General features: G+C 51.9%; 9 protein-coding genes across 9 annotated transcripts; 3 read left to right on the top strand and 6 right to left on the bottom strand.

Moving 5' to 3' along the window:
* Positions 1-190: 190 nt before the first annotated feature.
* On the bottom strand, positions 191-1,495 carry PFLUO_LOCUS4869 (uncharacterized protein; the record flags this gene model as incomplete). Its single annotated transcript, XM_073782262.1, has 3 exons — positions 191-737; positions 815-1,380; positions 1,445-1,495. 3 exons carry the CDS (start codon positions 1,493-1,495, stop codon positions 191-193), a joined length of 1,164 nt encoding a protein of 387 aa, XP_073638935.1.
* A 358-nt stretch (positions 1,496-1,853) lies between these two features.
* On the top strand, positions 1,854-2,778 carry PFLUO_LOCUS4868 (60S ribosomal protein L6; the record flags this gene model as incomplete). The annotated part of the gene is made up of 3 exons (XM_073782261.1): positions 1,854-1,970; positions 2,229-2,564; positions 2,626-2,778. The coding sequence occupies 3 exons, from the start codon at positions 1,854-1,856 to the stop codon at positions 2,776-2,778; spliced, it is 606 nt and encodes a 201-aa protein (XP_073638934.1).
* A 710-nt stretch (positions 2,779-3,488) lies between these two features.
* Positions 3,489-4,576, bottom strand: PFLUO_LOCUS4867 (uncharacterized protein; the record flags this gene model as incomplete). The annotated part of the gene is made up of 2 exons (XM_073782260.1): positions 3,489-4,040; positions 4,094-4,576. The coding sequence occupies 2 exons, from the start codon at positions 4,574-4,576 to the stop codon at positions 3,489-3,491; spliced, it is 1,035 nt and encodes a 344-aa protein (XP_073638933.1).
* Positions 4,577-9,203: 4,627 nt separating this feature from the next.
* PFLUO_LOCUS4866 (3-dehydrosphinganine reductase) lies at positions 9,204-10,311 on the bottom strand (the record flags this gene model as incomplete). Its single annotated transcript, XM_073782259.1, has 3 exons — positions 9,204-10,025; positions 10,079-10,210; positions 10,267-10,311. 3 exons carry the CDS (start codon positions 10,309-10,311, stop codon positions 9,204-9,206), a joined length of 999 nt encoding a protein of 332 aa, XP_073638932.1.
* A 380-nt stretch (positions 10,312-10,691) lies between these two features.
* PFLUO_LOCUS4865 (something about silencing protein 10) lies at positions 10,692-12,663 on the top strand (the record flags this gene model as incomplete). Its single annotated transcript, XM_073782258.1, has 2 exons — positions 10,692-10,875; positions 10,928-12,663. 2 exons carry the CDS (start codon positions 10,692-10,694, stop codon positions 12,661-12,663), a joined length of 1,920 nt encoding a protein of 639 aa, XP_073638931.1.
* Positions 12,664-13,348: 685 nt separating this feature from the next.
* Positions 13,349-15,005, bottom strand: PFLUO_LOCUS4864 (uncharacterized protein; the record flags this gene model as incomplete). The annotated part of the gene is made up of 4 exons (XM_073782257.1): positions 13,349-13,380; positions 13,458-14,361; positions 14,420-14,629; positions 14,688-15,005. The coding sequence occupies 4 exons, from the start codon at positions 15,003-15,005 to the stop codon at positions 13,349-13,351; spliced, it is 1,464 nt and encodes a 487-aa protein (XP_073638930.1).
* A 425-nt stretch (positions 15,006-15,430) lies between these two features.
* PFLUO_LOCUS4863 (uncharacterized protein) lies at positions 15,431-18,905 on the bottom strand (the record flags this gene model as incomplete). The annotated part of the gene is made up of 17 exons (XM_073782256.1): positions 15,431-15,541; positions 15,600-15,738; positions 15,813-15,851; positions 15,901-16,102; positions 16,151-16,262; positions 16,314-16,395; positions 16,452-16,486; positions 16,537-16,708; positions 16,758-16,847; positions 16,905-17,001; positions 17,052-17,406; positions 17,451-17,510; positions 17,562-17,639; positions 17,695-18,094; positions 18,150-18,525; positions 18,577-18,672; positions 18,728-18,905. 17 exons carry the CDS (start codon positions 18,903-18,905, stop codon positions 15,431-15,433), a joined length of 2,622 nt encoding a protein of 873 aa, XP_073638929.1.
* Positions 18,906-19,372: 467 nt separating this feature from the next.
* PFLUO_LOCUS4862 (uncharacterized protein) lies at positions 19,373-19,776 on the top strand (the record flags this gene model as incomplete). Its single annotated transcript, XM_073782254.1, has 2 exons — positions 19,373-19,463; positions 19,532-19,776. 2 exons carry the CDS (start codon positions 19,373-19,375, stop codon positions 19,774-19,776), a joined length of 336 nt encoding a protein of 111 aa, XP_073638928.1.
* A 284-nt stretch (positions 19,777-20,060) lies between these two features.
* PFLUO_LOCUS4861 (chaperone ATPase hsp78) lies at positions 20,061-22,433 on the bottom strand (the record flags this gene model as incomplete). Its single annotated transcript, XM_073782253.1, has 1 exon — positions 20,061-22,433. The coding sequence occupies one exon, from the start codon at positions 22,431-22,433 to the stop codon at positions 20,061-20,063; it is 2,373 nt and encodes a 790-aa protein (XP_073638927.1).
* Positions 22,434-22,532: the final 99 nt, after the last annotated feature.

The raw sequence follows: 22,532 nt of genomic DNA, 5'->3' as shown, positions 1-22,532 counted from the left end.
CACACTGGAAGAAGAGCGTCGCGTCACCTCAGTTAACCGCCCGAGTTGGTCGCGGCTGACGAAGCAAGGAGTCGACGATCCACTTTCCAAAAATAGACAACGCCCGTACATACAGCGCATGCAGCGCATACAGAAGTTATGTAAATAGTGAATCGGGGCTTAGTGAATTAGCTACTGCTCTAGGCTACCATCAATCGGTCTCCATCTGACCGGGCTCGGAGTCCTTTTGCTTGACATGCTGTCGAACGCCATCCAGAAACGCCTCCACAGCCTCCCCGCCGCCCACGGGCACTCCGCCTCGGCGCATGAACCCGCCATTGGCCACAGGAATCTCAAGAGCCTCACTGATACTAGGCAGCCCTCCGTCACGCAGCGCTACCGTCAGGCTCGCCAGACTCTGGATGAACTGCGGCGAACGAAGCACGCGGCGCAGGATGTCTTTCTTTTGGGGGAGGTCGAGGGACAGGAGAGCCGCTTGGGCCAATTCGGGGTCGGTGTCAGCGTCCAAGGCCTCGGCATTGCCCTGGGCTAATAGTAGCAGCGCCGGCGGTAAGAAATTCAAGAGATGATCAGCAGTGGCGGCGTCGGCCGATTCGAGGAATGGCAGTGTGGTCGACGGAGGAAGCAGGTCCTGGAGGGTTGTAGAAGGTTGTTCGGGGTCCTGGGCCGGCGCACGGCCACCCAAGGACTTCAAAAAGTCATTGACTACCGACGACGGATCGGAGCCCGTAGTCGCGCTGCAGTTGAACACACACACGCATCAGCTTCTCCGTGATTCTTACTTAGCTAAGGCTGTTCCGAGAGATGTACCTACGCTCGACCACCGTCGGCACCGCCCTCTCTTGATCCTTGGCCTTCTTCCCGAACGTCACCCCCCGTCGCGTCCGGGCCAGCGCCGCCGCCGCCGCTGCTCTCGCCGTGGTTGTGGGCTGGGTCATGGTCCACGCCCTCCACGTCCTCCATGGTCTCGTCGTCATCGCCGCCCGATGGCCGACGGGGCAGATTTGCAATCTCGTGCTCCACGTCCACCTCGTCACCCTGCAGAAGCACATCGACAATCTCGCCGAGCTTCAGATCCCGCGGGCTAAACCAGCTTGGGTCGCCTGATTCATGCTGCGACCGCGATTGCATCCAGAACAAGTATCGCTGAGAGCTGGACGAAAACTTGAGAACAAAAATCCGGCCGTTTGTAGCATCCTTGCCGCCGGGTTTGTAGGGCGTGAAGCTTCCATCCGAGGGCACCATCACCAGGTCGAGCTCGGGCTCGTCCAGGGGGGCGCTACGAGGGCGCCAGCAGAAATGTACCAGCTCATCTTCCGAGTAGAGGTAAATATATCCCGGGGTCGGCTTCGGGACCACCGCGGCTGGGGTGGCAGAGGCCTAATGGATGGATGTCAGTAGTGGAACCCACAGCTTCGCCGTCAATGAGCACAATCAAACGTACATCCAGATCGCAGATACCTGCTTTGAAGGTGATGATGGGGTCTATCGACATGATGAAAGGGGGAGAGGAGGAAGGAGGAAGAATTGGGGGTTTGTGAAGACGTTGAGCAAGGTAAGGTACACGGTACGTCAGGTGTGTTTGGGTTGGGTGATCAGGTGACTAACTGCACTAGTGGCACGATTTGGTCACCGTGCTGGTGTCCGGCCTGAGGCCACATATCAGTCACCCAAACAGGCTAGCGTGGTTCGGCTACTCTTAGGGCTCACTCCCACAAACCCTGATTCCGCTGATTCTGGGCAGATTCAACTTGCTGCCGCCAGACTTGCTCCCCCCGAGTCCACACACTTCCACCCAACAACCACCCACCCAACCCACCGACACTCCTCCCCCCTTCGTCCCAGCAGCCATCATGTCGGACGCCGTTGGCCAGACGAAGCAGTTTGGAAAGGGCAAGCGGACTGTGCCGCACCCGGCTCAGAAGGCTCAGAAGTGGTACCCCGTGGACGATGAGTCGCAGCCCAAGAAAGTCAGTACAGCCCTGCAGAAAATGGCATGGGCGTGGTTTGATCGTCTGGATGAATGCGACCCATGGCGTTGCTGGCGCTGAGTTGGAGTGTCCCTCCATCTTTTGTGTGTGTGTGGCGAACGTTGAAATTCAAAATTGAATCCAATGAGCCGTGTGCCTCGATGAGTCGCATCATCTGCAGCGAGAAAGACCATGCCAGACCATTCTGCAATGTGATTTCCAATTGCCTTGAGTTTCTAACATGTGTGTGCGTTACAGGTTCGCAAGACGCTGCGTCCCACCAAGGTTCGCGAGAGCCTCCAGCCCGGCACCATCCTGATCCTCCTGGCCGGCCGTTTCCGTGGCCGCCGGGTCATCCTCCTCAAGCACCTCGACCAGGGTGTCCTCCTGGTCACCGGCCCCTTCAAGATCAACGGCGTCCCTCTCCGACGGGTGAACTCCCGCTACGTGATCGCCACCTCCAAGCGCGTGGACGTCAGCGGCGTTGACTCCAAGGCCATCGAGAAGATCTCCGCCCCCGAGTACTTCACCAAGGAGAAGAGCAAGGAGAAGAAGACCGAGGAGGCTTTCTTCAAGCAGGGAGAGAAGCCCGAGGTATGTCGATTCATATTCAGTCGCCAACCAACCCCAATGCTAATCTGTGTCCGTCCTGCAGAAGAAGAAGGTCGCCAGCGCCCGTGCTTCGGACCAGAAGGCCGTCGATCAGGGCATCCTCGCCACCATCAAGAAGGAGGAGTTCCTCAGCAGCTACCTCGCCACCTCGTTCAGCCTCCGGAACGGCGACAAGCCCCACGAGATGAAGTGGTAAGCGGTGTTGCGATGAGGCGGCCGCGGGCTCGGTAGATTCTTTCCAAACGATGGGCGGCTCGATTTGACAACAAAAATCGGAGGAATGGGCATTACTCGCCGCACCACCAAAAAAGAGAAGGAGCGGTTTCATTGAACTATGTGTGTAACTCTATACGGGATCCATTATTATTCTTGTGCTTGTTCTCTCGGACTTGCGGTTTGATTCGGATAACCGCGCTTTGTTCCCTGGTTTTCATGATTCCTCTCTTTCCTTTATGTGTGTGTGTGTGGCTGGTTTGCACATCCCCAGCCGTGATGTGAAGAAAGACTTGAAGCACAAAAACAAAAAAGATTCAAAAATACCTCTTTCCAGCAGGCGGGCTGGAGTTTCTATGTTATGTTCAGTACGACCTCTCCGATTTTCCAGGTTCAGGTGGCAATCCAAAATATTGGGATCTATAGATCTGTATTCTCTCTATCTGTAAACGCAGTAAACCTCATGTGTTGAAATAGATACAATTGCGGGGTCTAGAATGTGGAATGTGGATTTCCTTACTTATTGTGCGATACGCCATCCTCGGCTCAGATATATATTCCGGGGTAAATGTTGAACTATATACATCTGAGAGCATCACCACATATTCTCAAAATACCACCCAAAAAGTATGCCTAGTACATTTAAAGCAACAAATCTCAGAATAAATTCCCAACTCCATTCAAACTTCTTTATTAATCCCGTCTCCGCCGTCGTGAAGACTGCCCATTCACCTTTGACGAAACACTGCCCGCCGCACCTTCCTTCACCTTGCGCTTCGAAGACGCGAGCATTTTCCTAATCCGATCCTCAATCTCATGCTCCTCCATCTCATCCATGAAATCATCTTCAACGGTAGAGTCCCCAACCGTAGTCCCGCACAACCAATCCACCACGCCCCACGGACCGAAGTTACCCTGTGCGTCTTCGAGAAGATGCATATCCGTGCGGCGCGCAACGCCGCCGAGCAAGAAACTCGTCGGCATCACCGTGTATCCGGAGAAAGCAAATGTCTCCTCGAGGGAGATTACCGAGATGTACATCAAGTAGGTGAGCATGTGGAACCGGAATAGCATGGCGGGAGCGTAGGTGGGGATGAATCTGCCTACCAAATAGGCGAGTGGGTGGTCGTAGTGTGCTGTTAGAGGAAATGGAGCTGGAAGCGCGTGGTACCAGGTCTGGTGGTACCGGGCGAGGAAGTTGTTGCGCGAGTGAAGGATGAAGCGGTGGAGGACATAGCTCAGGATCTGGGAGAAGTGCCATTAGTAAAGAAGAAGAATGCCCGGCGAAGATCTCTCACCTCGCGACCCAAAAATCCCATAGACAAGTCCTTAATCACCTGCCAGGGCATAGGTAGCCTCACCGACGCCTTCAGCGCACTGCGCAGGCCCAATCCCTTTACAAGAAGCGTCTCGATTGCCGCCTGGGCCGCAACACTCAAGGTAACATTCAGCAGCGCCCACCCGGCGACCTTGAGCTCCTTCGTTCGGATTGTGCCTCGTTTCTTTCCGCCGGGGAGTCCGGTCTCGCCTTGCGCCTTAATAGCCACCGCCGCGGAAGGGGTCAGAATGTCAAATAGGAAGAAGACGAGTGACGGCAGCACGTAGAATAAGAGGCGCACTGCAGCGGTGCCGAACAATTCCACGCGGAGCGGGGGATGCGACAGTACCAGCGTCGACCATGTCATGTAAAAGAAGACGATGTTGAGGCTGGTAGTGTACGAGGATAGCGCGGGGACGAGGAAGAGCGAGAGCACCGGGATGGAGACTAGCGCGTCCAGCATGATGATGGTGTCTTCTGAGGGTGGTGTTGGTACTTGGGTAGTTGTTGCGACTGCGAGTCTGCAGATTTGAGCAGATAGTGAAGCCCTCAATGTCGAGGGAAGAAGGGTCGGAATCTGCGCATGGTGCTGGTGGCTGGGCTCGGAAGCTGATTTTCTGGATGGTTTCGGTCAGCACTACGTCACCAAGTTACCGCCTGCCACATCCAGGACTATATATGAAACAGCGAATATCTTGGGGTCAAAGATAGGCGTTTCCACATGTAAATCTACCAGGTAGTTAGATTTAGGACAATGATGAATCGATGGTGTTTGGACTATCTACTTCTCTATATTAGGAAACTCTGCATTGTGGGAATTGCATCGGGCCATAGCTCTATAATGGGACATTAGGTGATCGGGATGTGGCAGATGCACCAGTACGTTGCGAATTTTCTCTAGCAGGCGACTAATAGTAAGAACTATTCACGGTTGCGCTAAGTGGTTCTTTAGTGAATTTGAAGAGGCCACTAAAATTTGGATCAGTCTAGATGACCGAAAGGAAATAAAAAAATGTAAGTTGGCTCATCATTTCTCTATGAAGGTTTCAAATCGCTTCTGAGCGTGATGTAGTAGTTAAAAAAATATAGAAATCACCACAAACCCCCCACCTGCGGGTTTCAGATCATCAATCAATCAATTGTTTTCTAGAAAAGAATGGCGGGGTTTATAAGCATATGAAGAATGGTCAAGCACAGGGTGAGAGCATTATAGGGATGATATTTTACCTTTTAAAGATCGAAGTCTTACACCCTTGCTGTGAGGATGCACCTCGCCGACAGCGCAATCTCGCACAATAGTAACATCCTGCTGCTTTATACCCTCTTCAAGAACAAAATCTCTTTGAATGATACAGGCCATAGCAATGTATAGCTCCGCCCAAGCCAGACTGTCAAAACAGTATTCAATGATTAGCCTCTGCACTTGAAACCATTCGCATATGTACACAGGGGAGTGACAAATGCGGCAATATTTTCATAGGACATAGACTCACTGCAATCCAAGGCACATTCGGCTTCCTCGTCCAAATGGTACGAAATGCCGATTCATCTGCTGAAGTTTCGTCTCGTCGGTCGTAAGCCAACGATCCGGTCGGAACTCCTCGGGGCTCTCATAAACTCGTGGGTCATAGAGAAGATCACGGAAAGACATGCTAACGGGTGTCTACGGTATCAAAAGATTCTCCATTAGTATGGTTCGGAAAAGCTTATCTTGTGGGGTTGGATCGAATGATGGGAGTAGGCACGCACTCCTGGAGGAATAGTCCAATCTTTGTAGACTAAGGGATCCTTGGGTGAGATCAATGGTGACCGAGAAGTGAGAACACCAACAAACCGTAGCGACTCTTTGAGAGTTGCGGTCTAGGTTAACCTGCATGTCAGTGGAAAATCTCGACAAGAGTAATTGATGGCGGCGTCCATGTTCTTACCAACAGAGGCAAGCCTTCGAGCTTCTTGAACGACGGTCTGGCATGTCGATTGGGAATAATAGTTCTTATCTCATCTTGAAGGCTCTGTAGTAGCGTTTCGCGATTTGAGAAGACAAAAAAGGTCGCCGTTGTCAGAATCCGCGATGTAGTTTCCCCACCGGCCCCAATTACTACAGCTCCCTCCTGAGAGATTCGGTTGTAGACTTTCTCCTCGGGAATCATTTCGGGGCTTTTCAGAATAGTACTGAATAGAAGGTGTTCATCATCTTCCAGAGGACCATTTGTTTTCTCGTTTCGCTGTACATGGTTTTGAATTGCCGCTTTTGCTTGTCTCTCCATTTCCTTTTAGAGCTCAGTCAGTGAATTCTAGATACCACCAAAAAGACAGCATATAGAGTACTCACTAGGTGCATAGCTACAATTCTTGCAACTTCGGGACTGCATATTCTAATCAGCGAATAAGGCAGACTCATAGCAAAAGGTGTTATCCAGCTCCACTGCCTTGCGATAGGTGCCATATTGGTTAGAGAGCTAATCGTATCGTGCCAGTCTAAAGCTTTCTCTTCGTTATCTTCATCGAGTAGTCTCATTGATGATTTGAGACAGTAGTCGTCGACTATAGCAGTTGTGAGAGCGAGGAGATTCGGGCGCATATTCGCAGACCCATCTCTCTGAATCTGTTTATCGACACGCGCGAGAAACTTTTCAACATTTTCATATATCATGTCCTCTGCTTTCTCGATCGAGGCTCTGGAGAAAAGCTTGTTTATAGCTGCGCGACGCATATGGTGAAGATCATGTGGAATAGTGCCAAACGCTATAGAAGGTAGTTTTAGTTCCGTGAAAATTGTCGCAAACTATAATTACAAGGCTCTGCTTACTTCCTTTTGGCATTCCAAGTAAATGTGCGGCTGGAGGATATTTATCACGAACCTATTGGATTCTCACTTTAGTAACCACATCTCATTTGAGTACGGGAATAATGTCACAAACTTGAACGGAGCCGGTATAGAGTGTCCCTAGCCATTCTGGATCCTCAATGTGCAGTTCGTGGGGGTTAATGCGTACGATGGGGCCTACGTTTTCTTGTTAGCAACTGGTAGAACTAGAAGTCCAAGAGATGTACCATATATCTGATGTAGTCGCTTCAACTCCCACATGAATTGACCACCAGGTTTTACAAAAAGGTCAAAATAAGCCTCATACCATCCCGTTGCTGCGGCAAGCTTCGGCCCTGGAAATTTCGACAGCGGATGAAAAAAGACGCGGTAAATGATCTGGGTTAAACTGCGAAGGAAGAAGAGCGAAAGAAGGATCGCCACAGTATTTAAAACCATGATGAAGTGAGGCTCTATTGACTTGAAAATTCTTTATTTTGGGGTAAGGGGATGGGATTGCAAGATCCGGACTTCAAAGGGTGATAAATAGGCTATAAGCACTCTATCAACCGATCCCCAAAGACAGGGTAGAAGCTCTGCTCTTTCCTTGAGAAGGAAACCCGGGCGTGATATTTAAATATAGGCGGCCCATAAAACCCAGAAAATGCTATTAGCGCAGCGCTAGCTATTGGGGAATATGCATGATTTTTGATCGGCACGAGCGCTATTCTAATAATATGATGGGTAATTTTGAGAAAAGGATCGGCCTTGAAAAATTTATTGAGAAACAATGTTCGGGGCTCACCCTACGAGGCGTTTTAGATTTATTCGCTTTCTCTAACGAATAACCTAAAAAGAGTGAGTATCTCTAGCAGACCTTTCGTGGCCCTCTCTAAACTTCCGAATATATTTTTCTAGCCGCTAGTAGGATAGGACTGTGTTTGCGCGGGCCCCTCTGACGTGTTTCCTCTTAGCAATAGTTGGCCTTCCCCCGCTATAGGCGAGCTAGCCCTTAGGTTCGTCGCCCATAGAGATCGCTGTGCCCACAGCCTCAAGACCGACGCCTCAACACCAATAGCATGGATTTGACTAGATCTTTCCACGCTAGCCTTGGTTTTCTTGATCTGCCGATGAGCTCATTTAGACACTTTAAAGTTTGAAACCATCCAATCCCACTACATTTCCTGTGCTATTCATTGACCCAGAATAATGAACTGGTAGATTATCATGTGCTTTGACCTACAAGAGCTACTAAATCTTTTTAGCCTGCGCTCGGGTTGCCTGAGAAGCTTGGCCAAGTCATCGGTTCGCGTATAGAGTTAGGCGCATGCATGACTACGTGGACAAGAGGGGTAAAGAGTCCGTACATGGATACCTCGCCGGCACCTGGGTTTTAGGGGCCAGCGATCAGTTTTGGAATTATACTGTGTCGCACCCGAAGCCTTCCCTGCGAGTCTCTGTTGCCCGAATCCGTAAAACCTCCCAATCAGGCGTACCGTGAGACTACCCTGACAGGAGCATAACATGGCCCTAGAAGATCGGTCATCGCAAATTAGTGGAGGGAGCATTGGCTGTTGCTGGACCAGAATGTATACAATGAATTGAACCGGAATACTTCAACATTAAAGACAATCGATGTCTGTCAATTGTAGGCAGTCGTGTAAAAAGCCTAAGGTTGTTTATTCACGTCGCTAGCGGACGGATAATGATCATAGATTCGAAAAACTAGTGTAAACAGCTGTAGTATAGCAGGATGTTGAGGGATTAACAGGCCCGTTGAATACGACCCAACGTGCATTTCGCCACTGAGGTAAGAGGTGGGCCACAGGTCCAACAAGAGTCACATTGTTGAGGCCATTTTTTCGTTCATGGAAAAATACGAGCGATGCAAAGGGGAAAATGTTGGACAGGGAAGAAATTAGCGGGGTGCACTTTATTGGGGGGTATGCTTACTTAGGGTGATCAAGACTGTGCTCAGTTAGCGCCGTGTTCAGTTCTACGCAGGGAGCAAGCAGTGAGCACTAAAACGGAAAGAGCAAGTCACGGAGCGGTAGACATTATCCCGGATGGTCTATATGCACCAGCTAGTAATAGTACTGGTGGAGAATTTATCTTGACAGAATGCAATTATTATTCATTGTTTTTCGTTCGTAATGATATTGGAGTAGGAGTACACGAAGGACAAGACAGAGGATGAAAGACGACTCCTAGGTCGGGGTATAATAGGGACACTCGCCGAACAGAACCAGACAAACAACACGCCCTCATCGCTCAACCAATCCGTCTAGTTGCCATTAGGGAGTCCGTTGGTTTTCCCCCATTTGAATGCCTTGCCTCGAAGGTCTGGAATAACCTGCAGGAACACCAGACTGCTCAGCCAGCTCAACAGTGTGTCGCCGATCAGGCTGTTTCGGGGGCTGGGACCAAGGGCAGTGCCCTTCATGACATGACCAACGAACATGGTGGTGATAAGATACTCGCCGCGTTCTAGAGCATCGATGGCAACCGTAGCGACCTCGCGGGGAGTCTGCGGCTTGTCCGCCTCCTCGAGCTTTTTCGTCAAGGCCGGCTTCAGTTTCTGTTCGTTGTCGAATCCAGGGCTAAGGATGCCCATGGGGAAAACGGTGTGAATCTTGACATCTGCCGCAGGGGCTGCATTCTGATGCCTCTGGGCGCGAGCTCCATTGTACATCTCGATCTCCTGACTCAGGGTATCGGAAAGAGAGCGAATTGCGGCCTTGGCCGGAGAGTAAGGTCCGTAGCCGGCGATGGAAACGAATGCCAGGGTGGAGCAGGTAAAAATGAGATGCCGTTTGGGAAGACTCATCTGCGCACTTGGGTGGATGGGGGCAAGCCACTTCTTGAGCGTTGCATGGGCTGTATTAGCCGCAGTCCAGTATACGGTGTCCATCTGCTGACGTTGAGTTTGGATGGGCACGTCGACAAAGAAGCCCGGGTTGCAGAATCCGGCGCAGCACCAGACAACGTCGGGGGGCATGCCCTCGTTCCACGCTGTGACCTCTTCAAGGACTCGCTCGCATTCTGCGGCGTCAGTGAGGTCGGCGCTGATGAAGTGGAAGCGTTGCTTCGGGTTCGTTGCCGCAGCCTGAAAACATGTGTGAGCAACGGGAACTATGCCAGTTCGAAGCAACCGCTTACAGTGATGCCTTCGAGTGCAGCCTGAAGCTTCGAGACGGTACGAGCCACAATGACGACGTTGGCGCCTTTCTCGGCCAGCTGCATCGCGACAGCTCGACCCATGCCATCCGAGCCGCCCGTGATGACCACAGTCTGCAAGAAGGTGTCAGCCCCGTGGATCTTACAAACTGAAAAGGAAGGGCACCAACCCGATTCTCGACAACGAACTCGTTCTTCGCTCCGTAGCCGAACATCCTGGCAAGTGTATAGACAGTCATGATACAAACGAGTGCTGAAACTCCGAGTTGTGAAGCGGATAGCGAAGAGAGTGACGTGACGAAGGGGAGTTGAGACATGAAGAAGGAGAGACAGTAGGAAAAGGAAACCCAAAACACTCTCGATCGCGACTGCCGTGTCAGACGTTCCTGAGCTTTATTTGGCAGGAACAGCTCAAACCGTTTAGGACACGATACCGATGATCTTATGACCAGAAGGCGGTATATTACGGTAATATTAATTCAAGCAATGCAAACTTGACAAACGCCCCACTAGCGCTGTGAAGGCGGTGAAGCCAAAAATTTATTCTATCGGGCTCAGTTATCACCAAAGTCGAGTAGTACAACCACTATCAACAATGGCCAGGAAGAGAAAAGCCGGCGGTCGCCCTGCGGCACCGAAGGCTCCAGCCTCAGAACAGTCCAAGTTCCACATCGAAGAGCGATTCGACGACTCCGAAGATGACTTTCAAGCCGGCCGGGATCACATCCTGCTGGAGGAAGGCCCCGAGGCGAAAAGACGGCGGAGAATCGCAGAGGAAGGTATGTGATTTGATAAAGGAAACCGATTATGGACTCTAACCAATCATAACAGAGGAGTTGCTCCAGCCCTCAGACGAGGAAATCTTAGGCTACGACGAGGACGAGGACGAGGACGATCTCGAGAACGGCGAGGAATATGAGGATGCCTTCGATGAGGAAGATGAGATGGGCAAGCCCCGACGGGATGCTGAATCAGACGAGGACGAGGACGGGATTGCGGCTTGGGGCTCCTCGAAAAAGGACCTCTACAACGCAGACCAGATCGAGACTGAGATCGATGCGCTGGAGGAAGAGCAGGAGGCCAAGCGGTTACAGCAAAAACACTTGGAGGCCATGACCGAGGCCGACTTTGGCTTGGACGAATCCGAATGGATGGACACTGGCAAAGTAGACGAGGAGGCCGAGGAAGCCGAAGCAGTCACCGAGGTGCTGCCCCAGCTGCAAATCACCGATGACATGGGAAAGAAAGAGAAGTTGAAAATTCTGAATGCGCGGTACCCCGAATTGGAGCCATTGGCGAAGGATTTTACCCAACTTCAATCTGTCTACCGGTCTCTGCAAAAGGCTGCTTCCAAGGTCGCAGCAGCGGAAGCCGAGTCTGCTGAGGAGCCCCAGCCAACCCCGGTGGCCGTGGTGAAACTACGTGCTTTGTCTGCATATCTGGGCACAATTAGCATGTACTTCATGCTCCTTGCCTCTGCATCCCCGGACACGACCAGCGAACATATTCCGATGTCGCCCGCTGAGCTACGGGAGCATCCCGTGATGGGCTCTCTTGTTCAATTCCGGAAGCTCTGGGAGTCTGTCAAGGACTTCGAAATCCCCGAGGGTTCCATGATGCAAACCACGAAGGTCTCGAAGGAGGTCCAGCCAGCCGTCAAACCTGAACAGAAGAAGATCAAGGAAACGAAGGAACCCAAACAGCAGAAGAAGCTGAGCAAGGCGCAGCGGGCTGCCGAGGTTGCACAGGCGGAGGCCGAAGCGCGTCGCGCCGAGCGCCTGCGTGAAACCGAAGCCGGCTTGGCCGATCTCTCGAACCTGGTCACCGAGCCTACACGGAAACGCAAGACCCAGAAGACGAAGACAACAGCCAAGGACGAGGATGATTCCGACTTTGGCGACGAAGATGCCCTGACGACTCGCGAGGCAGAGGAGAAGGCGAAACAAAAGCGCTCGCTCCGCTTCTACACCTCCCAGCTAGCCCAGAAGGCCAACAAGCGGCATGCCGCCGGCCTGGTTGCAGGCGGTGATGCAGATATCCCGCACCGCGAGCGCCTGAAGGATCGACAGGCACGACTGATCGCCGACGCCGTGAAGCGCGGCCGCCAACAGCCTGACGTCGGCGAAGAGCTGGGCGGCGACAGCGACGAGGAAGACCACCGCATGGCCAAGGAACTCCGCCACGGCGACAACCAATCCGGCGCCCACGATGACGAATACTACGATATGGTTTCCTCGAGGACCAATCAGCGCAAGGACGACAAGAAAGCCCGCGCAGACGCCTATGCTGCTGCTGCTCGTGAGGGCGGACGTGTCGAGGTGCAAGAGTCGGTTGGGCCGGATGGCAAGCGCGCCATCACGTACCAGATCGAGAAGAACAAGGGTCTCGCGCCGAGGCGAAAGAAGGACGTGCGTAACCCGCGTGTCAAGAAGCGCAAGAAGTACGATGAGAAGAAGAAGAAGTTGGGCAGCATTCGCCAGATCTACAAGGGTGGCGAGGGCCGTGGTGGCTATGGTGGTGAACTGACGGGTATCAAGAAGAACCTGGTCAAGAGTGTCAAGCTGTGAGAGTCACTGGGCATGTGTTTCTTCAGGCGTATATTTGGTTCCCCCCGTGCCGATTCAGGCGTTTCTGTCTGTACATAAAATCAATTCTACATTTTAGAGCATAACCAGATGGGGCTTCTATTGTATTCTCCATCTCAACTCCGCGAACCATTTAAGACACGGTATGAATAATTCATTATAGGAACATGTATACATGGTATCACAAAACGCAAACCCAATGAACAACAACCGGAAAATGCAGCATTTCAGTTTATTCTGGGTATCTCTTAGCACGCGACCAACTCGCAAGGGCCTATAAACAAACCTTTCTGGACTTTCTCTCGAACAGGGCACATGGGCAATCCCTCCGCAAACTGCGAGCCATGCATCTTCACCGCCTGGGTCTTAGTCTTGAGCTTCGAACCCATGCTGCAATTGTCCTCCGTCAGAACACAATGGAATACATGGTCCATCTATATGATGAGCAACTCACCTCGACAAAGACGAAGGAATCGAAATCTCCGAAAAATTCCTCCCATGTTTATTCCAACGCGGAACAAAGTGTATATTCTGCGATACTCTCCGGAATTTATCCCATCGATCCCCGCCTCCGCTGTTCCTGCTGCTTGTTATACTAGGCGGACTGCCTGGTTTTGTGGTGGTGGTGACATTGAATTCCAAGTCCGATATGGGGATGGGCGCTGCATCAGACCTGCGCCGTGTAAAAGAGGGCAATGTCTCTGAGACACTAGCAATGTCCGACGAGGATAATTGCGAAGATAACCTTGTGCCGAATGAAGGACGAGATGGCATACTTTCTCCCGGCGAGATGTCGGATGCAGACAGTTGGCGGAAGTACCGGGGCAATGTCGTTAGACGCTCGCTGTCTTCGGACCGAGCGACTGACCGGCGGAAGTACCGAGTTAACGTAACCGGACGCTCGCTGTCTTCGGAGGGAGCTATTGACTCGGTGTCTGTGGTGAAGGAAGGGTGGCGCTCGACGAAGGATCTGTTGGCTGCTGATAGCGGCGGACTTGCGAGGTTCAGGTCGTTGATTCCGGAATTAGATGTGTGGTCGACGACGAACAGTTCTTGTGCCTTTTCCGTTGACAGGTTCGACAATCTTAGAGTTGGTACTTCGTCATCCGGGATCGGTTTCTGGGCAGCTTCGTTGGTAGAAGTGATGGCTTCCCGCCGACTCAGCGCGCGGGGCAAGAGCTTGGGCGATTTTGTAAAACTCCACTCGGTGCCTGTTGGGGATGGTGGAGGTGGATCTTGCTGTGCAGCTTCTACCCAGACATGGTTTAAAGCGTCCGCGGCGGTTGAGCGATCAGTGGGGTTTGCGGCCATTACAGACTCCAAGAATGATGTGGCATCTGGGCTGGAACCGACTAGAGTCAATGAAATCAAAGGAAGGATCGCTTCGCCATTGTAGTAGTCGAGAAGTTGATTGCTCAGAGAGAATGGCAGCTTCGCAGTCAGCATATAATAGACAATCACACCCAGAGCCCAGATATCGGCTTCTGCGGTGGAATCCAAGACCGGCGCATCGTTTTCTTGCTGCTGCTTCCACACCTGCTCATAGACCTCCGGAGCAGTGAAGGCTGGGGTGCCGTTGAAAGTTTGCTGGCCGGTAAATCCCTCCATCACGCGCTTGCTGAGACCGAAGTCACCGATTTTGACCCACCAATCCGGACCCTGAGACAGGACGAAGATATTCTGATTGCAGATGTCAGTCAGAATCATACCGGCCTGCCAGAAGGCAGATATAACTCACTTCAGGCTTGAGATCATGGTGGGTAAACCCACTGCTGTGCATAAAGTCCAGACCCTCCAGAAGCTGGAAAGTAATCTGCTGTGCTTCGTTCTCCGAGAAGGGCCGGGTCATGTACTTCTGCAAATCACCGTTCGGAAGATACTCCATGGTAACACACACAGCATCTGGGCTTTCAAACCATCCGGAGGATTTCACGAAGCATCCATCAAACTAGTCCGAATGTCAGCAACAACTCCAAACCCCAGTAGATCACCTGGAATATTCATACTTTCTGCGCCGAGAACTTGGCAATAGCCTCCAGCTCGCGATTATAATCCATAGCATTTGCGCCGGGCTCCATCTTCCGCACCTCCTTCACAGCGCGGACTTTATTCTCCTGATTTTCGGACACGCATTCCTCCAGCCATACCGTGCCGAAGATGCCGATCCCTAGATGTCTCTTCTTCTTCCATACTTCCTCGCGCACCCTGCGCCTTGTTCTCCGACCAGCCACCGAAGCCGATTCTAGAAATGTGTGTGTTGTGTGCTCAGCATCGATTTTGGTGGACAGCTTCGAGTCCCTGACAAGCTCTGGGATCCGAGACATGTGGGGCTCTGTGAAGCCCCGGGTTGCGACGAGCTCTCAGGGGATTTTGGGTTTGTGGGACCGGGAGTACGCGTGGGCAACGATGTAAACAACCATTGACTGTTATGTATGGACGGGGAGAGACAAGTGAAGAAAGACACTTATCCACGCAGACACATGGAAGAGTTCTCAGGCTGGGAGCCGCATGGGCATGGCATGGCGCGGGCGCGTGGGTTGCACGTCCGTTTTGGCCCCAATGTGCAATTTCCAGAACAGACTTAGTACAGCAATGGCGACTCAGCGCTAAGATTAGCGTCCTAAGGCTATCTACCGCTATCCAAGGAGAGCAAGATAAGTGATGATCATAAGAATATTCGGAAAACACTCAGCCCGTGCATGGATAGCACAACAGAAATAGTAACCACCGCCTTAAGCATACGACTCCCTTATTGCCCGAACTTCGAGAATAATTCCTGCAAGGCCTCCCTCTTGCCGCCGCCTAAGCCATCATCGTGGCCTGAGAGATCCATCCCAAGGAATCGTCTGGCTAGTGCATCCTGCCAAGAAGACTAAAGTCAGCCTTAGCTGGCCTTAAACGCATCCAGTAAAACCTACGGCTTCCTTAAGAGCCTGCGTCTCTTCGGGAGATAGAACTGCACACGCGGCAACAAGGTTCTCGCCACGAGCTGACAGGGATGCGATCTCGGTGGCGCGGGAGATGATCGCAGGATCGATACCGTTGATGGCGGCGCACCTGGAGAACAACGCATCTAATTTTAGCCACAAACGGCCTCAGCCTTGAGGTCAAGGGAGGAAAGTAGGTCATACATGGTTCCGAAACTCTTGTTGCTGCGACCAGGTCGGAAGCTGGGCAATTCGTTAGTAATCTCTTTGCTCGGGTTGGATTCAGACGTACTTGTAAAGATAGGTGATCTGGTCTTCCACTACCTTCGAGTCTTCGCAGACCTGAACCTCCATGTGCCCGAGCTGCAGTCGGGGGTGCGATACCAGGAAGTTGTTCTCAAAGATCTCATGAAAATGGGTCGCGGCGATCACCTTTGGAGGATCGTTCCGGCTCAAGAGGTGTTCGAGGATCCCGCACGCCAGACCGATGCCATCTATTGTCACGATCAACTCGATTCAACATGGTCAAGAATACCACGAACCACACTCATTTGTGCCCTTGCCAAATTCATCGATGATCACCAAACTTTGGCTAGTAACCTGCTTCAGAGTGAGTGAGATCTGCTGCAAGTCGTTCATGAACGTGCTCTGGATCTGAGAGGGGATCAGCTTAGGCAGCCCATCGGAGAGATGAATTTGTCGTACCTTGGAGACGCTGTCTTGGGTGTTGATTTTGGTCAAGATTTTATCGGTGATACCCAGCTCTGCGCTGTCCGCAGGAACGAAGCTGCTGCCCATTAGTTCTCTTTTCACGGGCCGCAGATTGAGACGGAATCGACGGACCTGCCAATCTGCGCGAGGTAAACAATCAAAGCAACCTAACTGAGTTCAGCCTATAATTGTGCATCGTAGACGAGGCAATCTTGACCTGTTTCATGTAAACGCTCTTCCCGGAGTAGTTTGGCCCAGTCAACAGCAGCATGCTCTGAGTCTGATCGGCAAACAAAGAGGCGTCAGGCTCTGCACTCCCTATACTTCCACCCATCAGATACGTATTGTTTGGAACGTAAGAAGAAACGGTCAGTTCTTGGAGAATATGACTGGAGAACATTAGATGTTGCAAAAAAGCCATCGAAGAGACAAGCTTACCGGCCACCCTTGATTTTGATGATGTTGTGTTGGACCATCCGGGGCCGCACCAGCTTGTAAAAGCTGGCCGCATGTGTGAGAGCCAGAAGGCTGCAAGGGAAATGTGAGCACAAGGGATTTTCTGAAGGTCAATCTAGAAAATATTACCAGTCAATCTCTCCACAGATATCTGACGCATCCACGAGTACATTTTCATACTGCAGAACGCCCTGAGCCAGGTCGTACACGATCTCAATCTCCTTTTCTAGAACAGGAATTAGATGCTGTCTGCAAAAATGTTTTGCCCATTCTTACCACAGATGAGACCGTAAATATCACCCAGCTTCTCATCCATCTCTCTCATACGGAAATCCTTGAAATATGCCCTATTCTCCGTGATGAACATGAGCTCCCAGTCCTCGTCGGAGCCAGTGTATGTCGCTTCTCCGCGTTCATTCAGTGGGATTGCGATATTGAACCCCAGCTGGGGAAAGTAGATCACATTGATATCGATATCAAGATTTTCGGGGATCGTGTCGGCGACGTCCATAGCAACGTGCTTCAACAGACTGCTCAGACCGTCGTATCTGTCCTTCATCAGATCGAGATTTCTGTCAAGGCCCTGCTTGACCACTGTTCTGCTCTGCTCTTCTGAACTGTCAATGTCCACCTACACCTATCAGCAGTCGTCTTCTGATATGATACTCTACTCACAATCTCCTGGATCATGCGTCCAACTCTATATAGCTGAGCTGCTTCAAAGACCCGAAGAGCCTGGAGGATATGAGAACATGAATCATATCGGGCTAACCGCAAAGCGCTCACCTTCATCCGCAGAGGCAACATCTCAGCCCTGGAGGTCTCCCGCAGAGCATCATGGATGTCAATCGAAAAGAAAGCGAACTGAATCTCCACATTATCATATATCCCACCTCGTCTCCACCAGAACTTTACGTACCGCTAGTAGACTCGCCCAGACCGTAGTTTTGAACCCGGTAATCTTTGCACTTCCTGTACTAACCCCTTTGCGAAGGTTGATCAGCACGGGCCTGAGATTCTTGATATGCTTCAAAGCCTTGGTCATCTTCTCCAGCGGTGCCAGGTTATCCGGCCGTGAAAGAACTGCAATGAAATCATGCCGTTCGCAAATTGTATTCAGATCCACGCTTGGGCGAAAGAACATCCGTCTCAGCCTGCCTCTACCCTGAGGCGTGCCTGCAAAGCGGTGAAAAAGCCCATAGACAGAGAGACCTTCTTTTCCCGAGGATGACTTCTTTCCCGGGCCTTGGTTGAACATGTTTGGATGGGACTCGGATTGCACGATTTGGAGTGACAGGAATGAGTTTCCATTGATACACCTATTGATTGTTTTCTGATTAGCTCGAGCTGTTGACATGGGGTTTTACTGCTCACATAGTGTCGTGGAGGCTGAACATCTCCAAGGATCGCACTTGGAAGCCAATACCACCTTTGTCCGCTAGACTTGGCTGTGAAGCCCTCCGTCGTAGCAAGTACGTCAGAATTGCACCGGCACAACCAATGGTCACCGGATTCTCCATGTCAACTGAGCTGGAGATATGCAGAAGCCTTCCCTCTTGAAGGGTAAACCCCATGTCTTCCGCATTCACTTCGTCGGGTGCTGCAATACCGTCATGAGGCACAAAGAAGCGAAGGCGCTCCTCGTGGGTCGATGACAGCTCAAGTGATACTAGTTTGCTCTGCGCACTGGCATGGTTGAACTCTGAGGTTGGGCGAACATCTACCTGGTATGGAAGATATGCAGACGACTCTAAGACGCAAAAGAGTCAGTTTCGAACTTCCAACCTTGAGGTAGAGATACCATTCTCCTGCGCAAGATTTTGTCTCTGGTCCTGTGCATCCAGAAGATCGACTCGAGGCGGCGTCAAGATGACCGTTGGTCGAATTTGGAGTAGCACTGATCGATGATATCAGCTATTGCGGTCAATTCAAGGATGAAAAAAAGAACAGACAAGCCTCAATGGTTTCCATCCCACCCAGACGAGTGTCACCCAGCAGGTATATCTTCTCTTCGTCGGTGGAGTAGTACGAGCACCCCACAGTGCCGTAGTCCTTCATGTCAATTGCAGCGATGACATGACCCAATCCATCCTCAGAGGGTCTCTCCGTTGCATCAAGATCGGATACCATTTCAGTGGGAAACGGGGTACGCAATCGAGCCGCAGTAGGGTTGGAATTGTATGTGTTGTCGAGTCCACGGCTGGATGAAAGGCTTCCAAGGGCTTGCTGTGAACTGAAAGTACAAGGTGTGATGGGAGGATGAGCAGCTGCAGGCCTTTTCGTTTTGGAAGATGAAGCCATGGTGTCTGCAATTGGGGAATGTGGGTGTCTGTGTGGATGGATGAGGGAGAAAGTGATAGAGTGGCGGACGGCCGGCTGATGCGTGCTTGCTTGCCTGCCCGATATGGTGCGCAGGCATCGAGTCCACCTTGTTTACTCTTGTTCCCCTTTCCTTCTTCCTCTTTCTTCTCTCTTTCCTCTTCTCTTTTTCCACAAACAAGCATCCACGCTCTCTCTTTGATTCACACATCCACATCCCACCCTCGAGGCTACTCTATCTTACTCTTCTCGTGTCTACACCTGCCAACTCCAACACCATGACTGACACAGTCGAAAAAGCCAAGAAACCTCTTGTCTCCAACGGCGCTCAGCCGCTGAAGAAGACCACCAAGTCCTCCAAGGACAAGCGTAAGCACACCTTCCATACATTCTCCCAGCCCTACATGTTATCTAAACATGTCTCAAATCTACTATAGAGGTGGATGACCTCAAGCGCAAGGCCGCCAAGAAGGAACGGCACCAGACCAAGAAAGCGAAGAAGGAGGTCCGCGCCAGAATCACCGCTGACCTGAAGAGCTGCATCAAGGAACTGAAGGCAGCCTGCGACGAGCTGAACTTCCGCAAGGATCTGCTGATCGAGTCTGTTTCCAAGACCCTCGATATGGCCGTGGCGACCATGCGCGAGATCGAGGTGTTTGAGGAGAAGTATGGCGAGAAGTAAACAGATTTCTTGTTATCTCGTGTCGTGAATTCGGATGGCTACTTGTTTTTCATTGTTTTCATGGAGTTATTTCGGACATGCAGTTGAGTGCATGGAAGGGGTTTTGTTTTAGGGCCATACCAAGAATACCAGGATATTAAACGTGATCTCATTATTTTACCAACATGGGGAGGCAGTACTATACAAGTTCGTAGGAGATGAGAGTGAAGATCCAAATATCGTACAGAAAAGGAAACACCGTCGTACATGCCACAAAAAACGCCATTCTTGTAAAAATTCTCATATTACTCCTCGCGGGAGACGTCCAGGCCAGACTTGTCGGCATTCAGAGAGACCCGGACAGTTTGACCAGACGTGACTTCGCCACGGATGATCTTGTCTGCCAGGCTATTGCCAATCCCCTTGGCAATCAGACGGTTCAGCGGACGAGCGCCGAACTTGGGGTCATAGCCTCTCTCGCTCAGCCAGTCCTTGGTCTCGTCGTCCACTTGCAAGATCATCCGGCGATCATCCAGCCTCGACTGCAGCTCCTTGATTCTGATATCGACAATATCTCGGAGAGCCTCACGCGACAGTCGCTTGAAAATGATAAACTCGTCGATACGGTTCAGGAATTCAGGCGGATATGAGGTTTCCACAACATCCATGACGGCCTTCTTGATGTCTGGCGAGAGTTCCGAGTCGCCGTAATCCTTAAACGAGTGCAGGGGATCAGCTCCAACCAGAATATCGGCACCAAGGTTGGAGGTCAGCACGATAAGTGTGTTTCTGAAATCAACTTTGTGGCCCTGGGAATCTGTGAGGAAACCCTCGTCGAGGACCTGGAGCAGCAAGGCCGAGATGTCACGGTGGGCTTTCTCGAACTCGTCAAAGAGCAGAACCGCGTATGGCTTCCGCCGGACAGCCTCGGTCAGTTGGCCGGCGTCGTCATACCCGACATACCCGGCTGGAGAGCCGATCAGACGGCTGATGGTGTGTTTCTCTTGGAACTCGCTCATGTCGAACCGCACCACAGCGGATTCGGTGGAGAAGAGGAACTCGGCCATCTTCTTGCAAAGTTCCGTCTTGCCGACACCGGTTGGGCCAAGGAACATGAATGAGGCGAGTGGACGGTTTTCACCACTGAGGCCTGCGCGCTGCATCCGTACTGCATTGGCGACGGCGGAGAGAGCTTCGTCCTGTCCGCGAACCGATTTACGGAGTGTATCTTCCATCCGGATCAATTTCTCTACCTCTCCAGACATGAGCTTGGTGACCGGAATGCCGGTTGTTCGCGACACGACTCGGCCAATGTCCTCGGCAGTGACGCTGTCGTGAATCAAAGTTTGTTTTTCTGCTTCATTCTCGGCAGTGTCTTTCGGTAATTTACCCTCGAGCTCAGGGATTTTCGAGTATCTCAGTTCTCCAGCTTTGGCAAAGTTTCCTTCGCGCTGGGCTTGGTCAAGCTCAAATCGGGCACGTTCCAGCTCCTCTTTGGTTTGTTTGATGGTGTCGATCTCCGCCTTTTCCTTTTCCCAAATTTCACTCAGCTTTCCCGCCTCGTCCTGTTTGGCTTTCAAGTCTTCTTGGAGTTTCTCGCGGCGTTCGCGACTGCTGACATCCGTTTCCTTGCGAAGCGATTCTAGCTCGATTTGGATGGTGGTGATGTCGCGCTCGAGTTCTCGGATGGCATCCGGTTTCGATTCTTGCTGCAAGCGGAGTGCCGATGCGGCCTCGTCGACGAGATCGATGGCTTTGTCGGGAAGAAATCGGTCGGTGATGTAGCGGTTGCTGTAGGTGGCTGCAGCCACCAGCGCACCATCCGTAATCCGGACACCATGGTGCACTTCGTACTTATTCTTGATACCACGCAATATGGAGATTGTCGAGGCGACTGACGGCTCGGCCACCTGGATAGGCTGGAACCGTCGGGCTAGGGCGGCGTCTTTTTCGATCAAGCGGTATTCGGTAAGCGTGGTGGCACCGCAGCACTGAAGTTCTCCTCGAGACAGCGCAGGCTTGAGCAAGTTGCTCGCATCGATGCTGCCCTCGGCCTTCCCCAATCCAAGCAAGGTGTGCAGCTCATCCACGAAGAGGATCACGCCACCCTGGGCGTCCTCCACTTCCTTGAGCACCTTTTTTAAACGCTCTTCAAAATCACCCCGAAACTTGGCTCCTGCAATCAGAGATCCCAAGTCCAGAGAGATCACGCGCTTATTCTTGATGCTCTCCGGTACGTCCCCTTGGACAATCCGTTGGGCCAACCCATCCATCACAGCCGTCTTACCCGTACCGGCGGCACCGATCAGGACCGGGTTGTTCTTTGTTCGTCGCGATAGCACTTGGATCGTGCGGTGGATTTCAGCGTCTCGCCCGATCACCGGGTCCAACTTGCCCGCTTTCGCCTTCTCCGTCAGGTCCTTGCCATACTGTTCTAGCGCGGGCTTCTCGGGCTCTCCGCTCATGTCCATCCGATGGGTCCCACCGGGAGGATGTGGGCGCCCATTCGCATAATGGCGCACCGACGGAACGGAAGTGAGCCTGGTTGCGGATAGGTAAAGTGACGGAGAGCGAGTGACGAGAGAAGAGCGCGCAGCTGGGGCAAGCTGGCGGGACGGAGCTAGGTTGGGGGGTCGCAAGAGCCGGCTACGAGTGGGGAGAGACAGTCTGGCCGCCATGATGTGATGCTGGTCAATGCGACACTGCCATCCCGGATATATATATTCGGGCACACGCAGGAAGTAGTAGAATCGTGACGCTTCTCGAAAGCTCCACCC

The sequence above is a fragment of the Penicillium psychrofluorescens genome (assembly GCF_964197705.1).
Source record: "Penicillium psychrofluorescens genome assembly, chromosome: 3".
NCBI lineage: Eukaryota > Fungi > Ascomycota > Eurotiomycetes > Eurotiales > Aspergillaceae > Penicillium > Penicillium psychrofluorescens.
Note: the sequence above shows the minus strand (reverse complement) of the source record. Positions and strands in the feature narration are given on the sequence as shown.